The sequence below is a fragment of the Pimephales promelas genome, chromosome 6 (genome assembly GCF_988280905.1).
Source record: "Pimephales promelas chromosome 6, fPimPro1.hap1.1, whole genome shotgun sequence".
NCBI lineage: Eukaryota > Metazoa > Chordata > Actinopteri > Cypriniformes > Leuciscidae > Pimephales > Pimephales promelas.
The window spans coordinates 27,753,470-27,769,073 of NC_142774.1; the positions used below are offsets into that span (position 1 = coordinate 27,753,470).

The 15,604-nt window shown below is 37.1% G+C and overlaps 2 protein-coding genes across 3 annotated transcripts in view; one reads left to right on the top strand and one right to left on the bottom strand.

Moving 5' to 3' along the window:
- The window catches only part of fam184b (family with sequence similarity 184 member B), a 39,420-nt gene extending 37,280 nt beyond the window's left edge, over positions 1-2,140 (top strand). The window contains exon 19 of the mRNA XM_089132324.1: positions 1,451-2,140. Within this exon, the coding sequence (XP_088988450.1) occupies positions 1,451-1,541 (91 nt within the window). The 3' untranslated portion in view covers positions 1,542-2,140. The remainder of the gene's footprint in view (positions 1-1,450) is intronic.
- haspin (histone H3 associated protein kinase) lies at positions 2,123-12,333 on the bottom strand. Of its 2 annotated transcripts, none has more exons than XM_089132326.1 (18): positions 12,220-12,333; positions 11,231-11,409; positions 11,043-11,138; positions 10,555-10,719; positions 10,377-10,464; positions 9,827-10,266; positions 7,995-8,790; positions 7,062-7,236; positions 6,682-6,842; positions 5,788-5,970; positions 5,508-5,593; positions 5,357-5,419; positions 5,102-5,193; positions 4,940-5,019; positions 3,559-3,647; positions 3,315-3,457; positions 2,559-2,661; positions 2,123-2,465 (listed from the first exon to the last, which is right to left on the bottom strand). In XM_089132326.1, the coding sequence occupies exons 2-18, from the start codon at positions 11,395-11,397 to the stop codon at positions 2,261-2,263; spliced, it is 3,132 nt and encodes a 1,043-aa protein (XP_088988452.1). In that variant the 5' UTR covers positions 11,398-11,409; positions 12,220-12,333; the 3' UTR covers positions 2,123-2,260. The 2 variants fall into 2 exon arrangements, with proteins under 2 accessions (XP_088988452.1, XP_088988451.1); XM_089132325.1 differs by having other exon boundaries at positions 12,106-12,265.
- Between the last annotated feature and the right edge of the window lie 3,271 nt (positions 12,334-15,604).

Sequence of the window (15,604 nt, forward strand, 5' to 3'; positions counted from 1 at the left end):
TCATGACCTCAGCTCCGTGTTGTTAGCACCATGGCTAGCTGTTTGAGCTAAAGGAATGGCATAGATAAATTGTTGCTTTTATTCAAAGTTCAGACTGATCTCATGAAATGGCATAAGTATGACACGCCAATTCGTATTTCCATTTTTGGCGCGCTATCAACACGCATAATCGCTTTTCAGCGTGTTTATGAATGCCGTTGACTTAATGTTACATTACTGTATATATAAATATATGACCTACCCGTCACTGGGGTTAATACCATTTATGAGTCTTCCACTACCATCCTAGAAAATAAAAATAAAAAAAAATCGCTCCCCAGATGTAGATCTACATTTTCGTTTTGCTCGGACATTTTACGGGGTGTACATACACGCGGAATCACTTGGACATTTAACGGCGTAAACATACACGCATACGGCTCAAAATGCAGATAACATGCCACTTGACTTGAAAGTCATGAGATCATGTTGCAAAGTTATGTAGTGCCTTTTCTATTGCAAGGAAAATCATATTATATTGCATGGATTGAAATTGCCTACAAAATATATTTTTAAGTGTAATTCAGGGTTGCCAGGTCTGTGACATAATACATTCCAAAAACCATTCAAAACCTGGGCCCGTATTCATAAAGAATCTTAATGCAAAAAAATAGCTCAGAGTGACAAAATTCTAAGAAAATTTATAGAAATGTGGGCGTTTACTCCTAAAATTAAGAAAAAATCCTAGTAAAGAAAAAAGTAATTCAGAAATAATCTTAACCCTTAAAAAGAGGTCTTAAGGTCAAAATTGTTAGAGGAGTACGGATAAGGACTAATCAAACAGATCTCATTCCCCATTGACTACCATAGTAGGAAAAAATACATACTATGGTAGTCAATGAGGAATGAGATCTGTTTGATTAAAACATTCTTCCAAATATCTTCCTTTGTGTTCAGCAGAACAAATAAACACATAGAGGTTTGGAACAACATGAGGGTGAGTAAATACTGACAGAATTTTCATTTTTTGGTGAACTAACCCTTTAAGAGTTTCTTTAGCGGAGAAGAAAATGGCAGAACGATGAAGAGGGAGAAGAAATGTGTTGCAATAGATGACAGTGAGTTAATAAGACACTATAGATGAGATCGTGCAAGGATCATGTTTGTGACTGATCTTATTAGGGACATGTTAATATCTCTGACACAGCGCAATGCCATAACCCCAGAAATGAAAGTAATCACTACAGTAAGATACTTGGCAAATGGGAAAATGCAATAAAGCACCAGTGATTTGGGTCTGTCACAACCTTCTGTAAGCAGTGATCACCCAAACAATTACAGCACTTTCAGAACCTCTTATTGTGTCGCAGTTCATTTAGTTTCCACTGGACATTCCCACCTTGCAGGCTCAAAAAAAATGCACAAGATGTTATATCTATAATCTAATTCTTATCTTGTGCTTGTTTTTCAGGAATCCTGCTGAGCAGAGGGTTATTGAAACAGGGCCTGATGGACAAGACCCTCAAAAACAGGAGTGGTTCACCAAATATTTCTCTTTTTGAGGTCCCACTGAACATTTGGCTGTATCTGTCCCAACATATTGAGAACAGGACCACCAAAGTCTCACTTTCTGCATAATTACACTCGACTGCAAGCTAAACACCAAATAAGCTTTTCTACAGGACACATCTCACTATTATCCCGTTTAACAAAATGCAGCACACAGACCCAATGTCTTAAATTGTTACAAAAATTAAGAGATTATGCATTCGGTTATAACCAATGAAGGACTACAGGACTCTACGGTCAGAGTGAGTGGACATATCAAAGAGCTGAAAGAAGAGAATGGAGAATGTTCCTGTGTAGAGGCTTCCTCCATTGATGCTTCACGTGTGGTTTCTCCCAGCAAAAGGATGATATCAAAGTCTAAAAGGAAAAAAAAGTGCACAGTTCTGCACCAAATGCTACATGGACCTCTATTAATTAATAAAATGAACTGCCAAGTTTGGATTGCTGGAAAAATGCTGTGGAATGTTGAAACTTTTCTTTAACAAAAAGAGAATGCAAGAATAGCTGTTTTCGCCATTTTATGCCAAAACTCTAACCATCTCAAGATAACTAATGAATATCAATAAATTACATATTTTTGTTTTTTAAATTGCATGATAGCATTTTCTTTATTTGTTTTTAAATATCCTTTTTATAGAACATTTTTCGTGCCCTGGACTGGTCAATCTAAATATACAGGTATATATATATTGTGTTAATTAAAACAAAAGTTTCACTGAAAGAATGTGCAGTTCATAAGAGCTTCTGTCGCTGATGGATAATTCAGGATCTCCGAATGGAATGATTTGAGGCCGCTCTTCAGCGTCCTCTGCTGGTTGGACTTGGCTTTGTTCTTGTAGTTCATACTTAGAAGCTTGTCAGCCAGATAGTGCAGCCACAACACATTGGAGTGAGGATTATATGTGGACCAGCAGTTACTGAGAAACAGAGAATGAAGAAAGAACAATGAGAATCATCAAATAGAATGAAAGCATTTTAAATTTCTTCCTGTCTGAGGCTAAAGCACACACTTGTTTTCTTTCTTCATTAGGCGGTAGACGTCAAACTGGTAATCTCCCTGTCCCATAAACAATTCTTCATCAGAAGAGATATCACATGACACCGTCAGTCCATCTGAGAGAGAGAGAGAAAAGTGTTAAAGCATTTATTTTCCGATTCACGTGTACCAGTTTTACTACATTCTCAACTCTTGTACCAAGAGTAAACGTTGCTAATTTTGACTAAATTAAAGTTTCCCTTAAAGGATAAAAACCTACATTTTCAACCAGCTTTGTATTATTACAATGACCGTTGTACGTTCATGGATATAAAACTGTCAAATTTGTCCTTTACTAATGGCTAGCTAATTTGAGACCAAATATTGATTTGAAGTTAATTTATGGGAAATGTAAGTTTTTTGATCATTTTTTTCTTGGAATGGTTGGTTTAGCTTTCCAAATACAAATCAACAACATTTATAAAAATAAAATAAAAAGTTAAAGACTAATTTAAGATTCAAACTGTTCACTGAATCTCAAAATAATGTATGATTTTAATTGTTAGATTGGTGCAGTTGAGAAGGTCAAGGAAGGCCACCATTGGTGGAAAATGGTGAAGTCACCATGTTGAGAGTAAGGCTAGGGGGATACATGCTAAATTAATTGAATGTTGGATGATGGTTAATAAACATGGGATTTGCAACTTTAACAGCTTAAAAACTACATTTACGAGACTGAAAAATATTTGTGCCAAAAGGAGTTAGAGAAAGAGTTCTGCATTGGACTGACCGATCTCCAGCCGTGAGAGCGAGTAGTCAATAATATTGACATGAATCCCTCGAGTCTCTATGGAATGCGTTGTTCCATTCAGAATGAACTCGTTATGCTTGAGCTTAACATTCTTCACAAGGATGTTCCCCCAATGAAGATCTCTGAAACATCAGCGCACACCACTTAAATCAGCTTACACTGACAACATACAAATATAAATTTGTATGCATCTACATTTAAATTTCAGCTTCAAACTTGTTACCTGTGTTCAAAGCACAGGGCTTGCTCAGCTACTGCCAAAGCTGCGGTGACTTGGTGAAGGACACTTTTTGCCTGGGCCATGGAGGTTAGCTGCAATGGTACACACAAACAAACTTTTAAGTTGTCATAATGATAGAATATAGCTCAAAGTATATGGACAATCACTTCTAATAAACAAGCTGAGATATTAGAGTAGTTCTTAAAGGGATAGTTCACCCAAAAAGGCAAATTGTTATCGTTTGCTTATCCTTGCGCCGTTCCAAACCGTAAGATTTTTCTTGTTCTTCAAAACACAAATCTCATTATTTTTTTAATGAAAGAATGAGATTTATGCCAGTCCACCAAAACATTTTTGAACAAAGTTCATAAAGATATTGTAAACTAGTCCTCCGAAGAGACTACCTCATGTCACGATTCGATACATAATACGATACTGAACTAACAATACAATATTATTGCGATACTCCAAGACATATGGTAAAAGGTTAACAAAAAAACAAAAAATGTACTGTTGATCAAAATGCTACATATGATATTACACTGTGGGTTTAAATGAATAGGCTTGGACTAAAATATTTATGATTCTGAAGCTGAAAATACAGAATTATTTTAGATGAATATTTTTCCACTCTTTCACTGACTAGATATATTTAAAATAATGTTACTTTTTACTTGTAACATCAGTCATTTGGCATTATCAGGACCCACAAATATTCCCCCATTGCATTATTATACATTACATTCAACATAATATATATTAGTTTAATAATTACACTACATTTTTTAAAATTTCTCACACAGTAATTTTTTATTTTAGGGGGACTAGCTACGATACGTATTGTCACCATCCACGATACGTGTTGTATTTTTGTATTGCAATATATTGTGGCATGACATTGTTACACCCCTAGAAGAGACATGAAGAAAAACATCAAATAACAGGAAGCTCAACTATGCTTTACTGATGTGCGAGAACAAATGAGGTTTGTTTTCATGCCTCACTTGAGCTTAAGCAAGATCCAATGAGGTTTGTTCTTGTGCATTAAGCAAATAAGGTTAAGCTTCAGTTTACCATATTTGATGTGCTCTGCATATGTGCATTTTGAACTTTTGGTGAAATGGCCTTTCAGTGGTATCATTAAAAATATCTTCATTTGTTTTTCGAAAATTAAAGCAAGTTATACGAGTAACACAATGTACATTTTTTGGTGAAATAACTCAAAATCAATTCATGTTAAACCATACAATGACAAAAGTATCAGCAAGGTCAGTCACTAAAGTGAAGGGGCCTGAATTCACACCAAAGATGTTCAGTGGACAGGCTTTATAGAATACCTGGAACAGACAAACCTGTATAAATATAGAAACCTGTGCGCAAGTACCTTTCCATTAATGTTCTCTAGATCACTCCCTCCAAACTCAAACTCCAAGATTAAAAACAGCTGCTCATCGTCAAAGAAATCTGTGCCAACAGAAGCAATACATTAACGGTCACTACATATAAAACTATTTAAAGACATAAATTGTTTACACATTTAGCTTACCAGGTCTGTCATTCTCTGATCCCTTCTGACGGTCAAACTCATCCCAGGCTTTGAGCAGAGCTTCGGGATAACATCCACGGACACAATGTAAACTACAAAGTAAACGAATCGTTCACCCAAGGTAAAATTATTGAAAAACTATTTCTTTCTAAACAAAATGTCCTTCTTTATGCGTGTATTCTTAGAAATGTAACATTCAAACTTCCAATCATTTATACGCTATATATTAAAATTTAAAAAAAGGTAGAAGCATACTTGTTGAGCCCAATGAAACCGTCTGTTTTGTTAATCTCCTTTATGTTAAGGCTGCTCAGCTCTCTGTAGGAACATTGAAGATGTGTTGAATATTTAAACACCATTCATTCAAATGTGTAACATATTTGTTGAGATATGCCAGAGATCTTACTTGGAAATGATGATTTCATGAAGGATTTCACAAAATTTTTTCTGGTGCTCCCCGTTGACCTGCTGACTGCCTTCTACAGGGATGATCTATAGAAATTACATTTAAACATCACTTTAGTCATTTTTGTATGTTTACGAAATAATTCTGCTTACAAATCAGTGACTAAACATCTATTTACATATATAGATACACAGAAGTTCAAACTGTATTTTAAACATTATGCGTTTGCATGAAGTATGCTTCAACAATGAAATTGTATAAGGATAAATTGAGCACATACTTTGAGAGCAACGGTCTCATTGGAATCATTTATAGTTGAGAAGACCTCTCCAAATGTCCCTTCGCCAATCTTGTTACAGTGTTTCATGCGAGCCGGAGGGATACAGTCGCTAAAGGATATTGGGCCATTCTGTTGACATTCCTGATAGACTTTATCTGCATCGCTGATGTCATCATATGAAGTCTGGAACACAAAGGCAGAGGAAAAGTGACATCACAGAGATTAGATGTAATAGAGAAATAACTGGAATAAAGAGGCATAAATTATCTGAGAAAGTAACAGAAATTAAAAAGCATAAAAAATGATTTTATATTGTAGACCGTACAATACATTCCATTATACTTGTAACACTTCAAAATGAAAATTCTGTCATCATTTACTCACCCTCAATTTGTTTAAAACTTATGAATTTCTTTCTTCTGTTAAACACAAAAGATGATATTTTGAAGAATGTCAGTAACCAGACGGTTGATGGGCCCTTGACTTTCATAGGAAAATCAATGGGGCCCCAATCAACTGTTTGGTTACCATACCAACATTATTCAAAATATCTTCTTTTGCGTAACTATGACTTTTTCTTTCACAAATCTGAATTTTTCTTAGAATTGCAGGATTAGATCTCAATTATGAGAGGAAAAAAATATTCTTTTTTTTATTCCATGGTGAAACAAGCTTCCATAGTGGAAAACTATTCATTATGAACCAAAGTCAAATCTATTTTGAGACAAATGCATAACTTTAAATCTAGTTATTTCAGCATTTCTGAAATGTGAATAAAGCACGCAAACTGTATGTATTTATTAGGAATACAGTTTCTTGAATTAAAGGAGACCTTTATTTACATAACTGTTCATTGGAGTTAAGGAATGAATATAAATATCTCTGTGTCTTTACCATGGGGGTGTTCATGGTGGACCGGAGCATGCGTGAAGGTGTGACTCTGGATGGTGTGAACAGAGGGGAAGCAAACATGTCTACACTGGTGGTGTCAGCTGTAAAGCCACATCCTGGGGACTTCAGATGATACTGTCCCAAGCGCCGTGGGGTCGGAATTGCTGCAGTACACACATTTATACACAACATTTTAGGAAAGAACTTCAGGCCATTTTACATGCTTTCAAGTTATTTTAAGAGAGAGGTAACAGAACAAAGGTGGCACTAAAAATAAACCATCATGTACCATTCTCAATTAGGCAAACTCTGGGCAGTTTGATATATAAATCAAAGACCTTTGTTCGTGTCTACTGGCTTTATGTGGTCTGCTGTAAACATACCAGTTTTCTTCTTATGTAGGGACAGTGCTGCCTTTAGTCGGCCCCAGGAGTGTGTCGTGAGTGTGTCTGGAGTGAAGTTGGCCAGGATGGAGGAGAGATTCATTTGTGACACTCTGAGAGGCGTCACAGCCAGAACAATCCCACTGGTGCCCTGCAGCCAGCCACATGTTGTTTCCTGCATGAACACACAGAAAAAGAAAAAAAAGACAAGCAGCTAAAAAATTTGGTTACAATTGTTTTTGCAAAACAATGGCATTTTTCTTCCCCCTGAAAAATAACCCTGGAGAATTGGAAGTAAAAAATACTTTTGATTTCATTTACTAAATGCAAACTGAAGATATCCATAAACACACACACGCACACACCCCCATGGTGTGGGGGTGACTTTGCATTCTACATAATAATAAAAACACTGAATCTCAAAGAGGTAGCACATATTTCTGGGTAGTAAGATGTTGGTCTTGGATAAATAAATTGTAATAATAATAATAATGCCCATATAAATATTCATAAGATAAGATAAGAGACGTATAAGATTAAGTAAGTTGACAAAAATTGCATAAAGCTCCAGGTACATATTATGGGTCTCTAGGCTTAACATAATGATAGTCAATTCATAATAGTATGGTAATCACACTAAATTAATATTTAAAAAAAAAAAGTGAATACTAAAAATACAGTCCTCATTAAAATAAGCAATTCCAAATTGAATTACAGATGGGATGCAAGAACATATTACGAGTAAATGGTTTAAGTACAAAAAAATGTGTAAATTGTAAAGTGGATTGCTGTGAACTATATTCTAGTGAAAGACAATGATACGTAAATAAACTGTTTTAATTACTTCTCAAAGAATTTGTGAAAATTAATAAAAAGTAAATACAAATAGCATAGCATAATAAGCGCAGTAATGTATTCTTGACAATAACTGACCGCTGAAAAGGTGTCTGCTCCAGCAGATAACATGCTGCACCCAGAACTGTAGTCTCCTGACACAGCCTTTGTTCGTCCTTCCCTTTTCTTCCGTTTTTCATTGAACTCTCCAGTACCCCTTTTTGACCAGCGGCTGACATTCAGCCCACTCACACAAACTTTACGACCAGTCCCAGTACCAGCACCTGTGCGTTCTTTAGGCACAGCAGGCGGTCGTCTTTTGCTATGACATGCAGCGGCAGGTGGAGAGACTGGAGGTGGTTGGAACGATGCAGATAAGCGTCGAACAACCACTTCAGCATTACTGGGAGACCTGTGATGTATTGGACTGTTTGGGATATCATTCCCTGTCCCCTTAAAAGATAGAGAGGTGACAGTTTCCCTGCGACTGATGGGGAGCATGTATGGCGAGTCAGTGCAGGGAGCTTTTGTTGCCCCCTGGTGGACAAAAGGATATGCAACCAAGTCAAGACGGGGAATGCAGACAGTGAGGGAAGATAACAGACATTCAGCTTTAAGACGTTCAATAAGGGACATATTTGAGCCAATTGCTTCAGTTGAAGAAGAAGTGTTAAAAGACTTAGAGGAGATATAGAGGGACGGTTTGGATAGTGAGGAGCAGTTGGATGAAGCAGTTACATAGTTTTGGCTGTTCTGTTTATTTGCTTTGGAGGACTCCAAACATGGAGGATTTGAGGTAATCTTCTCTTCCTGTTTCCTGCTGCAGCTTTGCGACGACAGATGGTCTGTGACATCTATTCTTTTGAGCGCTAAGTCTACATCCACTGTGCGACATCTATATCAACAGACAGAAATGAATTGGAACTTTTTACTCAAATAAAAATGTGGCAATTTTTACATACACTAGCAGTTGAACGTTTGAACTCATGATTCTTTATTATTACTGCTAGGGACAGCTTAAAGGAGTAGTTCACTTTTATAAAAAAACTTTTGCTGATAATTTACTCACCCCCATGTCATCCAAGATGTCTATGTCTTTCTTTCTTCAGTCGAGAAGAAATTAAGCATTTTTCTCCATATAATGCACTTCAGTGGGAACCAAACCGTTCAAGGTCCAAAAGACACTTTCAGTACAAACTGCAAACGATTCAAAGGGCTTTAAACGATTCCAGACAATGAATAATGCTCTAATCAAGCGAAACGATCGCTCTAATAAATAAATAAAGTTTTATACGCTCAAATGCTCACCTTGCTCTGTTCTGTGACGCACGTTTGTGACTCTCCTATTCAAACTCGTTCATCAAAATGATCAAATCTTTTTCAGAGTCATTTGGTTCATTCAACGAACGAAACGAACGAATTGACTTCATTTTGATGAACGAGTTCGAATAGGAGAGTCACAAACCTGCATCGCAGCTTATAAAACTTAAACGTTGTTATTTTTATTTTAAATGAGCGATCGTTTTGCTTGATAAGATCCTTATTCATCGTCTGGAATCGTTAAAACCCTTTAAACAGTTTGCAGTTTGTACTGAAAGTGTCTTTTGGACCTTGAACCGTTTGGTTCCCACTGAAGTGCATTATATGGAGAAAAATGCTGGAATGTTTTCATCAAAAACCTTCATTTCTTTTCGACTGAAGAAAGAATGACATGGACATCTTGGATGACATGGGGGTGAGTAAATTATCAGCAAAAGTTTTTTATTTCAAAAGTGAAATACTCCGTTAAATATTACGTAACAAATTGCTGAGAAACAAATTCAAAAATGGTTTCAAAACTTCTGACTAGTGATGAAAACATTTGTAAAAAATCTCTCATAAACATTCATAAATCAACAATAGGTTTTTGTAAATTAGCAGCCATTACTCACCTCTCTTTTAGGTCCTCTACTAAGGATTCTAGGTGTGGCGGTGTTAACACACATCCAAAACCTCTGGTAGCCTGTGCAGACGTGGTCTCTACTTCAGATCCTCCTTTTCTCTGATCCGCCTCTCCACACCCAGCTTCTTGGTGAAGTTCATCAAAGCTAAGGGAGGATATCTCACTGATGGAGGGCTCTGGTAAGTTCCTGAGCTTTCTGCAGACCACTGATGGAGTGCTGGCCAGCAGGGGACGTTTACTTGGAAGCTGCTGGTCATCACTATCATTGAACGAGACCTCAGCCAGAGCCGCACGGTTCTGTGCGCGTTTGCGGGTCTTGTTAGCAGCATGATTATCTGAGTCATGTTGTTTCTTGTAGAACTGCTTGTTTTGGGAGAACACAGGGAGGAAATCATCAGAGGAATTTAGTGTACGGTGAACGGCAACAGACTAGGTGAAAAGAGAAGAAGGGGAGAAGCAAGAACACCGATTTTGATATTGACAATCCATCAACATTTTCTCATGTTACACACACACAAAAAACAAATAATGTTACTTACAATCTGCTTTGTGCGCATGGGTGGTGCTGGTCTTTTGCGGTGAGTGACAAACCTGCTCAAATGGGGAGGGTCTAACACTTTCTTGGAACTACAGAGATACAAAGCATTTCACAGACACGGACTCAAGCAACAGTTACGACATTCTGATTTCATTTAAGAAACGTATAATAAAACTTACCCAGCACATTTAGCAGATGTTTTTGCATGGCCTTTCTTCGTCATAAAGGACTCATCATTTTCACTGCTATTGCTGAGCATTAATTGCTCATATATTTTAGCCTTCTTTTTTGTTTGAGTCTTTCTCACAGCTGTAGTCCTTACTGGTTTACCATTTGTCTTCTTTCTGCAGAGAAACAGGCATACAGAACAGTGAAGGAAAAGATAACTGTTGAGTTCAATTTTTAATGGGTTTTAGAAATCTTCAAAATAAGCCAAATAAGATTAGGGGTTAAATTCAAGGAACATTAAAACTATGTTTCAAAAAAGGTATAAGTAAATAAACGGAATTTTGCAGTTCTGCAATGTTAGCCTAATTCATTAAACATCATTGGAAGTTGACAACTGCAGTCAAATAACATTCTCTGTAAGGAAAGACATTTCATTTTTTCCACGCAAAGCGAGTAAGATATACTGGTGTGGCATTTTGTCCCAGTCGTGAGTCCTGACCTGAATGCCGAGTAGTTTTCCTCATCACTCATGTTCTCCTTTATGGCAGTCATGTCTTTGCTTTTAGCAGGGCGAGAGGCTGTTTCTCTTTTTTTCCTTAGAACAGAGAAAAGAATGATAAACTGGCATGGATAACAGCTTTACTATAAAAAAAAATAAGAATGAATAAGTGGGCGAGCATGTTTTACCGTTTCTTGGGTTGTGTCATCTCTGGTATGGACTGATCTGATGAAAGAGTGCTTGAAAAAGAGAACGCTGCTTTCTTCAGGTCAGGGGAGAACCAAGGCTCCACCTTACGCATTCGTTTACTGTATGTCTTGATAAACACCGGCCCATTTTTTACTCTTGTGTTCATCTTGGATCTTTACTAGAGTGTAGAATTAAAAATATTAATATTATATAAGAATGGAGAACCAACATAACTCTTTTTTGAACCTGTAACTCAAACAGTAGAGCAAATGATAAGACTTCAAGATCATGGTTTTAAATTAAACCCCATTTGTCATGCTAATGAGCATATTCTTGTGAAGACAACAAAGTGTTTCATTTGTAAAACTTCATTAATAATGTTTAATTTTCCCATTCCATAACCTCTGAAAAATCTATATTTGCATCTTGTATTTTATGGTATTTTTGATGTTTCTGGGCAATAATCTTTACAGATGGAGGTGATTTAACATTTCTTACTGTCACAAAAACATTTAAATAGCATTATTTGACTGCCTACAAGAGATGTTTTTAGATGTATTTGTTCTGTACATTCCCTAGATAATTGTGTATGAATCTGCTTATTATTACAAAAAAAAAACTCCTGACATAACGTTAGTTAGTAACGTTATACTAATATAAAAATAATAAATGAATAAAAACACTAACAACCAAAACAAGTAGACAATAAACATGAAAACTGTCACTGTTATCGATTCTCGAAAACACTAAACACGAAATAGACTGAATACACGGACAAAAACAATAACGTTATAACTTAACGTTAAGTTACAGGAAACCATGCGCATATTTTAAAAATAAAAAAAGCGCTGACAATGTTGACAACTGAGTTTACCTCGATGAGATATCGACATGTAGATCCCTTCTCGAGACTACTTAATAACCCTATAACGTTAATTAAAAAATCAAAAAAGTATTCTATTACAAAAACAATGAACAGTAACGTTACCAAACCGCTCGCATTCAAACTGAGAAGAGTCGCTGATTGGGTTCGTTTTCTTCTTCGTGTTTAATGGCCGCTCACTCCTTTGGAACATGACCGCCACCTAGTGTACATTGGCAGCTGTTTCGCCAGATCGGTTTATTTGTTTGTAGTGTGAGGAATGGACACAAGACCCTGCTTATTTCTGAAGATGATGAACAAATAGTTGCTGAGACGAGTGACGACAGACACTACTCTCATTCCTACTTTATATCCTATCATAAGTTATGAAATTATATATATTTTTCAAAACAATCATGTTGCAATTTCAAACCATCCATTTTGATAGTTGTTTCAACAGAGTTGTGTCTCAGGGGATGCTCTCTTGTGAGGTTGGTTTGTTTGTTTGTTTGTTTGTTTGTTTGTTTGTTTGTTTGTTTGTTTGTTTGTTTGTTTGTAAAATGGTCATTTGCAAAATGGTCCATGATGCAAGGTTGATATTGGTTATGACATACATTCTACAACAAGTTAGTCAAAATTTACCACAATATATACAATGCATGATAAATGCTAATGTGGTCATGTGTAGGTAGTTTAAAGGTTTTACAGAAAGTGATTTATTCAACAACTTGCTTTAGACTATTGAGAATTTGGTTTAAAAAAAACTGTACCCTTTGTCTGCCTGTGTTTAGTGTTTTGAAGTGCAAAATGTGTTTTAGTGAGTGAGAAAGTGTTTAGAGTCCATGAATTTTCAAATGGTGTCTCAACAAGGCCACATGAACTGTTTATACAGTGATGATAATGTTTTACAGAAAGAGTGATTTATTCGACAAATTGCTTTGGGTCATAAGCCCAGGGGTACCAGCACTCTCGAGCCCTCCTCTGACCTGGGACCTGCTGTGAGTCAGCTTTTTCTGGGTGTGAAGATCACGTGGCTCCGCCCCCAGCCTCAGATCCCATTGTGTCACCTTGGCCAGAGACTATTTATATAGAGACATGCCACTTCCTCAATCCTTAATACAACTATATAGGGAAAACCCGTAACACCAAAGATGGCGGTTGTATGCATATGCCCCGCCCCTCCCGCTGGAAAGCCAATCGGACATCATCGGCCATCATCGGCCAGTACCATCCCGGCCACTGGATCAATCTGAACGAGACTGGTATCCAGTGAGGTAGATCCTTCACTGATGGTCCCAGTGCCTTCAAACCTGGCAGTCGCAGCAGACAGTGGTGAAGTCTTTTTCGTAGTAAATATACTGTAATAGCGATTGTTCGTTCAGTGCCATGGCTGCTGATGTTAGCATTATTTGCTATCATCTCTTTGCTCTCTGTGCCGAGTTTGACCACCAAAACTTTAAGATTAAACAAGACGGTTCATTCATATTATTATAAAAATGGGAGAAAGTGTAAAGTACGACTTGGCGGAATAAGTCCCGTCTTTTAAGTAAAAGAGCCAATCGTCAATTGGTAAACTCATTGTGTCACTGCAGAAGCTCTGGTTGCCAAACATGACACGCTTGAGACTGCGCATTTGCCTTAGCTGCCTGAAGCAGCCTGAAGAGCTTTTTAGTGAAATTTGTGTTTTTTAACCTTACTTCCCGGCTCACACTTTTGTTATCCTCATTGTACAAGTTACAAAAAACACACAAGCAGTGCTGACTGCCTCTGATCACGGCTGGGTGTTCTCCGTGTATACGAATGACCCAATTACACACAATGTTAAACAGAAGTGAAAGGGTGTGGGACAGCACCCATGTCTGGCTTCAGCGAGCCATCAGGACACAGAAGATCCAGGCTGACTGTTGGAGGAGTGCCCACTCTAATTACTACCTGGCCAGATTGTATGACTTTTTACAAGGAATCTATGTCTGAGGCTACCTAGCAGGAAGCTTAGTTAGATAGGAAGTACGTCCATTTAAGATATTAAGTCAAATCAACCCGGTTATCTAGACTAAAGCTTCCTGCTGATGATTGTATCTTTTCTTCCTTCCATGTATCCCTCCTGAAACCTGCACACCCTGCACCGGAACCAGTAATCACTGAATCAACGCCACCTCCTCCACTGGAGATTGATGGATCCTTTGCTTGGGCTAATCAGTTACATAACCTTGTGGATTGGGAGGGATACAGCTCTGAAGGACAGGATCCAGACCTATACGCACAATCACCAGATTACAGAACGACACTTTTCAGTTATTCCACAAACCGATTAATGCTAATTAAACATGTTCAATCGCCAAAAACAACAACAATGCTAACAGACTCCAACACGATGATCTGACAAAACTCAACAAATTTTCTGTTGCCATTGATCGCATCTGTTGGTGCAGTGTAAATTGGCCTTTTGAGATGCTCTTTTTCATGCAAGTTCTTGATTTAATCCTTCAAGTCATATCTGCATTTATCATTTTTCTCTCTTTTTATTTAACATTTGCCTTTTTTGAATAGTAATCTAAGATTCTAGAATTCTATGATTAATAAAGTTTTTATTAGTGTAGCACCATTTGTAAAGAATATTTTAGGCACAGAACAAAGCAAGGAACAAGTATAGCTAATCAAATAAATAAGTTAAAGGGTTAGTTCACCCAAAAATGAAAATTCTGTCAGTATTTACTCACCCTCATGTTGTTCCAACCCCGCAAGACCTTCATTCATCTTCAGAACACAAATTAAGATATTTAAGATATTAAGATCGCTCCTGCATACTAGTCCATAGGCTTCTTGAGGGAATGACTCTTGCTGGCATCGAAAAGTCATTAAAGACATCGTTAAATAGTCCAAGTGACTACAGTGGCTCAATTTTAACTTTATCAAACGACGAGAATACTTTTTGTGCGCAAAAACAAACAAAAATAACGACTTTATTTCAGCTATTCACTTCCTTCTCTATGGGCCTCTAGTCAGTTAACGTAGTGTGATTGCGTAGAGCTGCGTCACACTTAGGCTCACTATTGGCCGACGCTGGTCATGTGTGTGATGCGTGTGACGTACAATAACAGAAGCTTACGCTATTAAACTAGAAACCTGACTCGCGCAGAGGGAGAAATAAACAAATAGTTTAAATAAAGTTGTTATTTTTGTTGTTTTTTTGCGCACAAAAGTGTTCTCGATGTTTGATAAACTTAAGATTGAGCCCCTGTAGTCACTTGGACTATTTTAACGATGTCTTTAATGACTTTTCGAGGACAGCAAGTCATTCCCTCAAGAAGCCTATATGGACTAGTATGCAGGAGTTATCTTAAATATCTTAATTTGTGTTCCGAAGATGAATGAAGGTCTTACGGGGTTGGAACAACATGAGGGTGAGTAAATACTGCCAGAATTTTCATTTTTGGGTGAACTAACCCTTTAACAATAGTAAATTTAGAAGTCGCAGAATGTAGATGTTAGCACTGGTCAAGGATGCAAG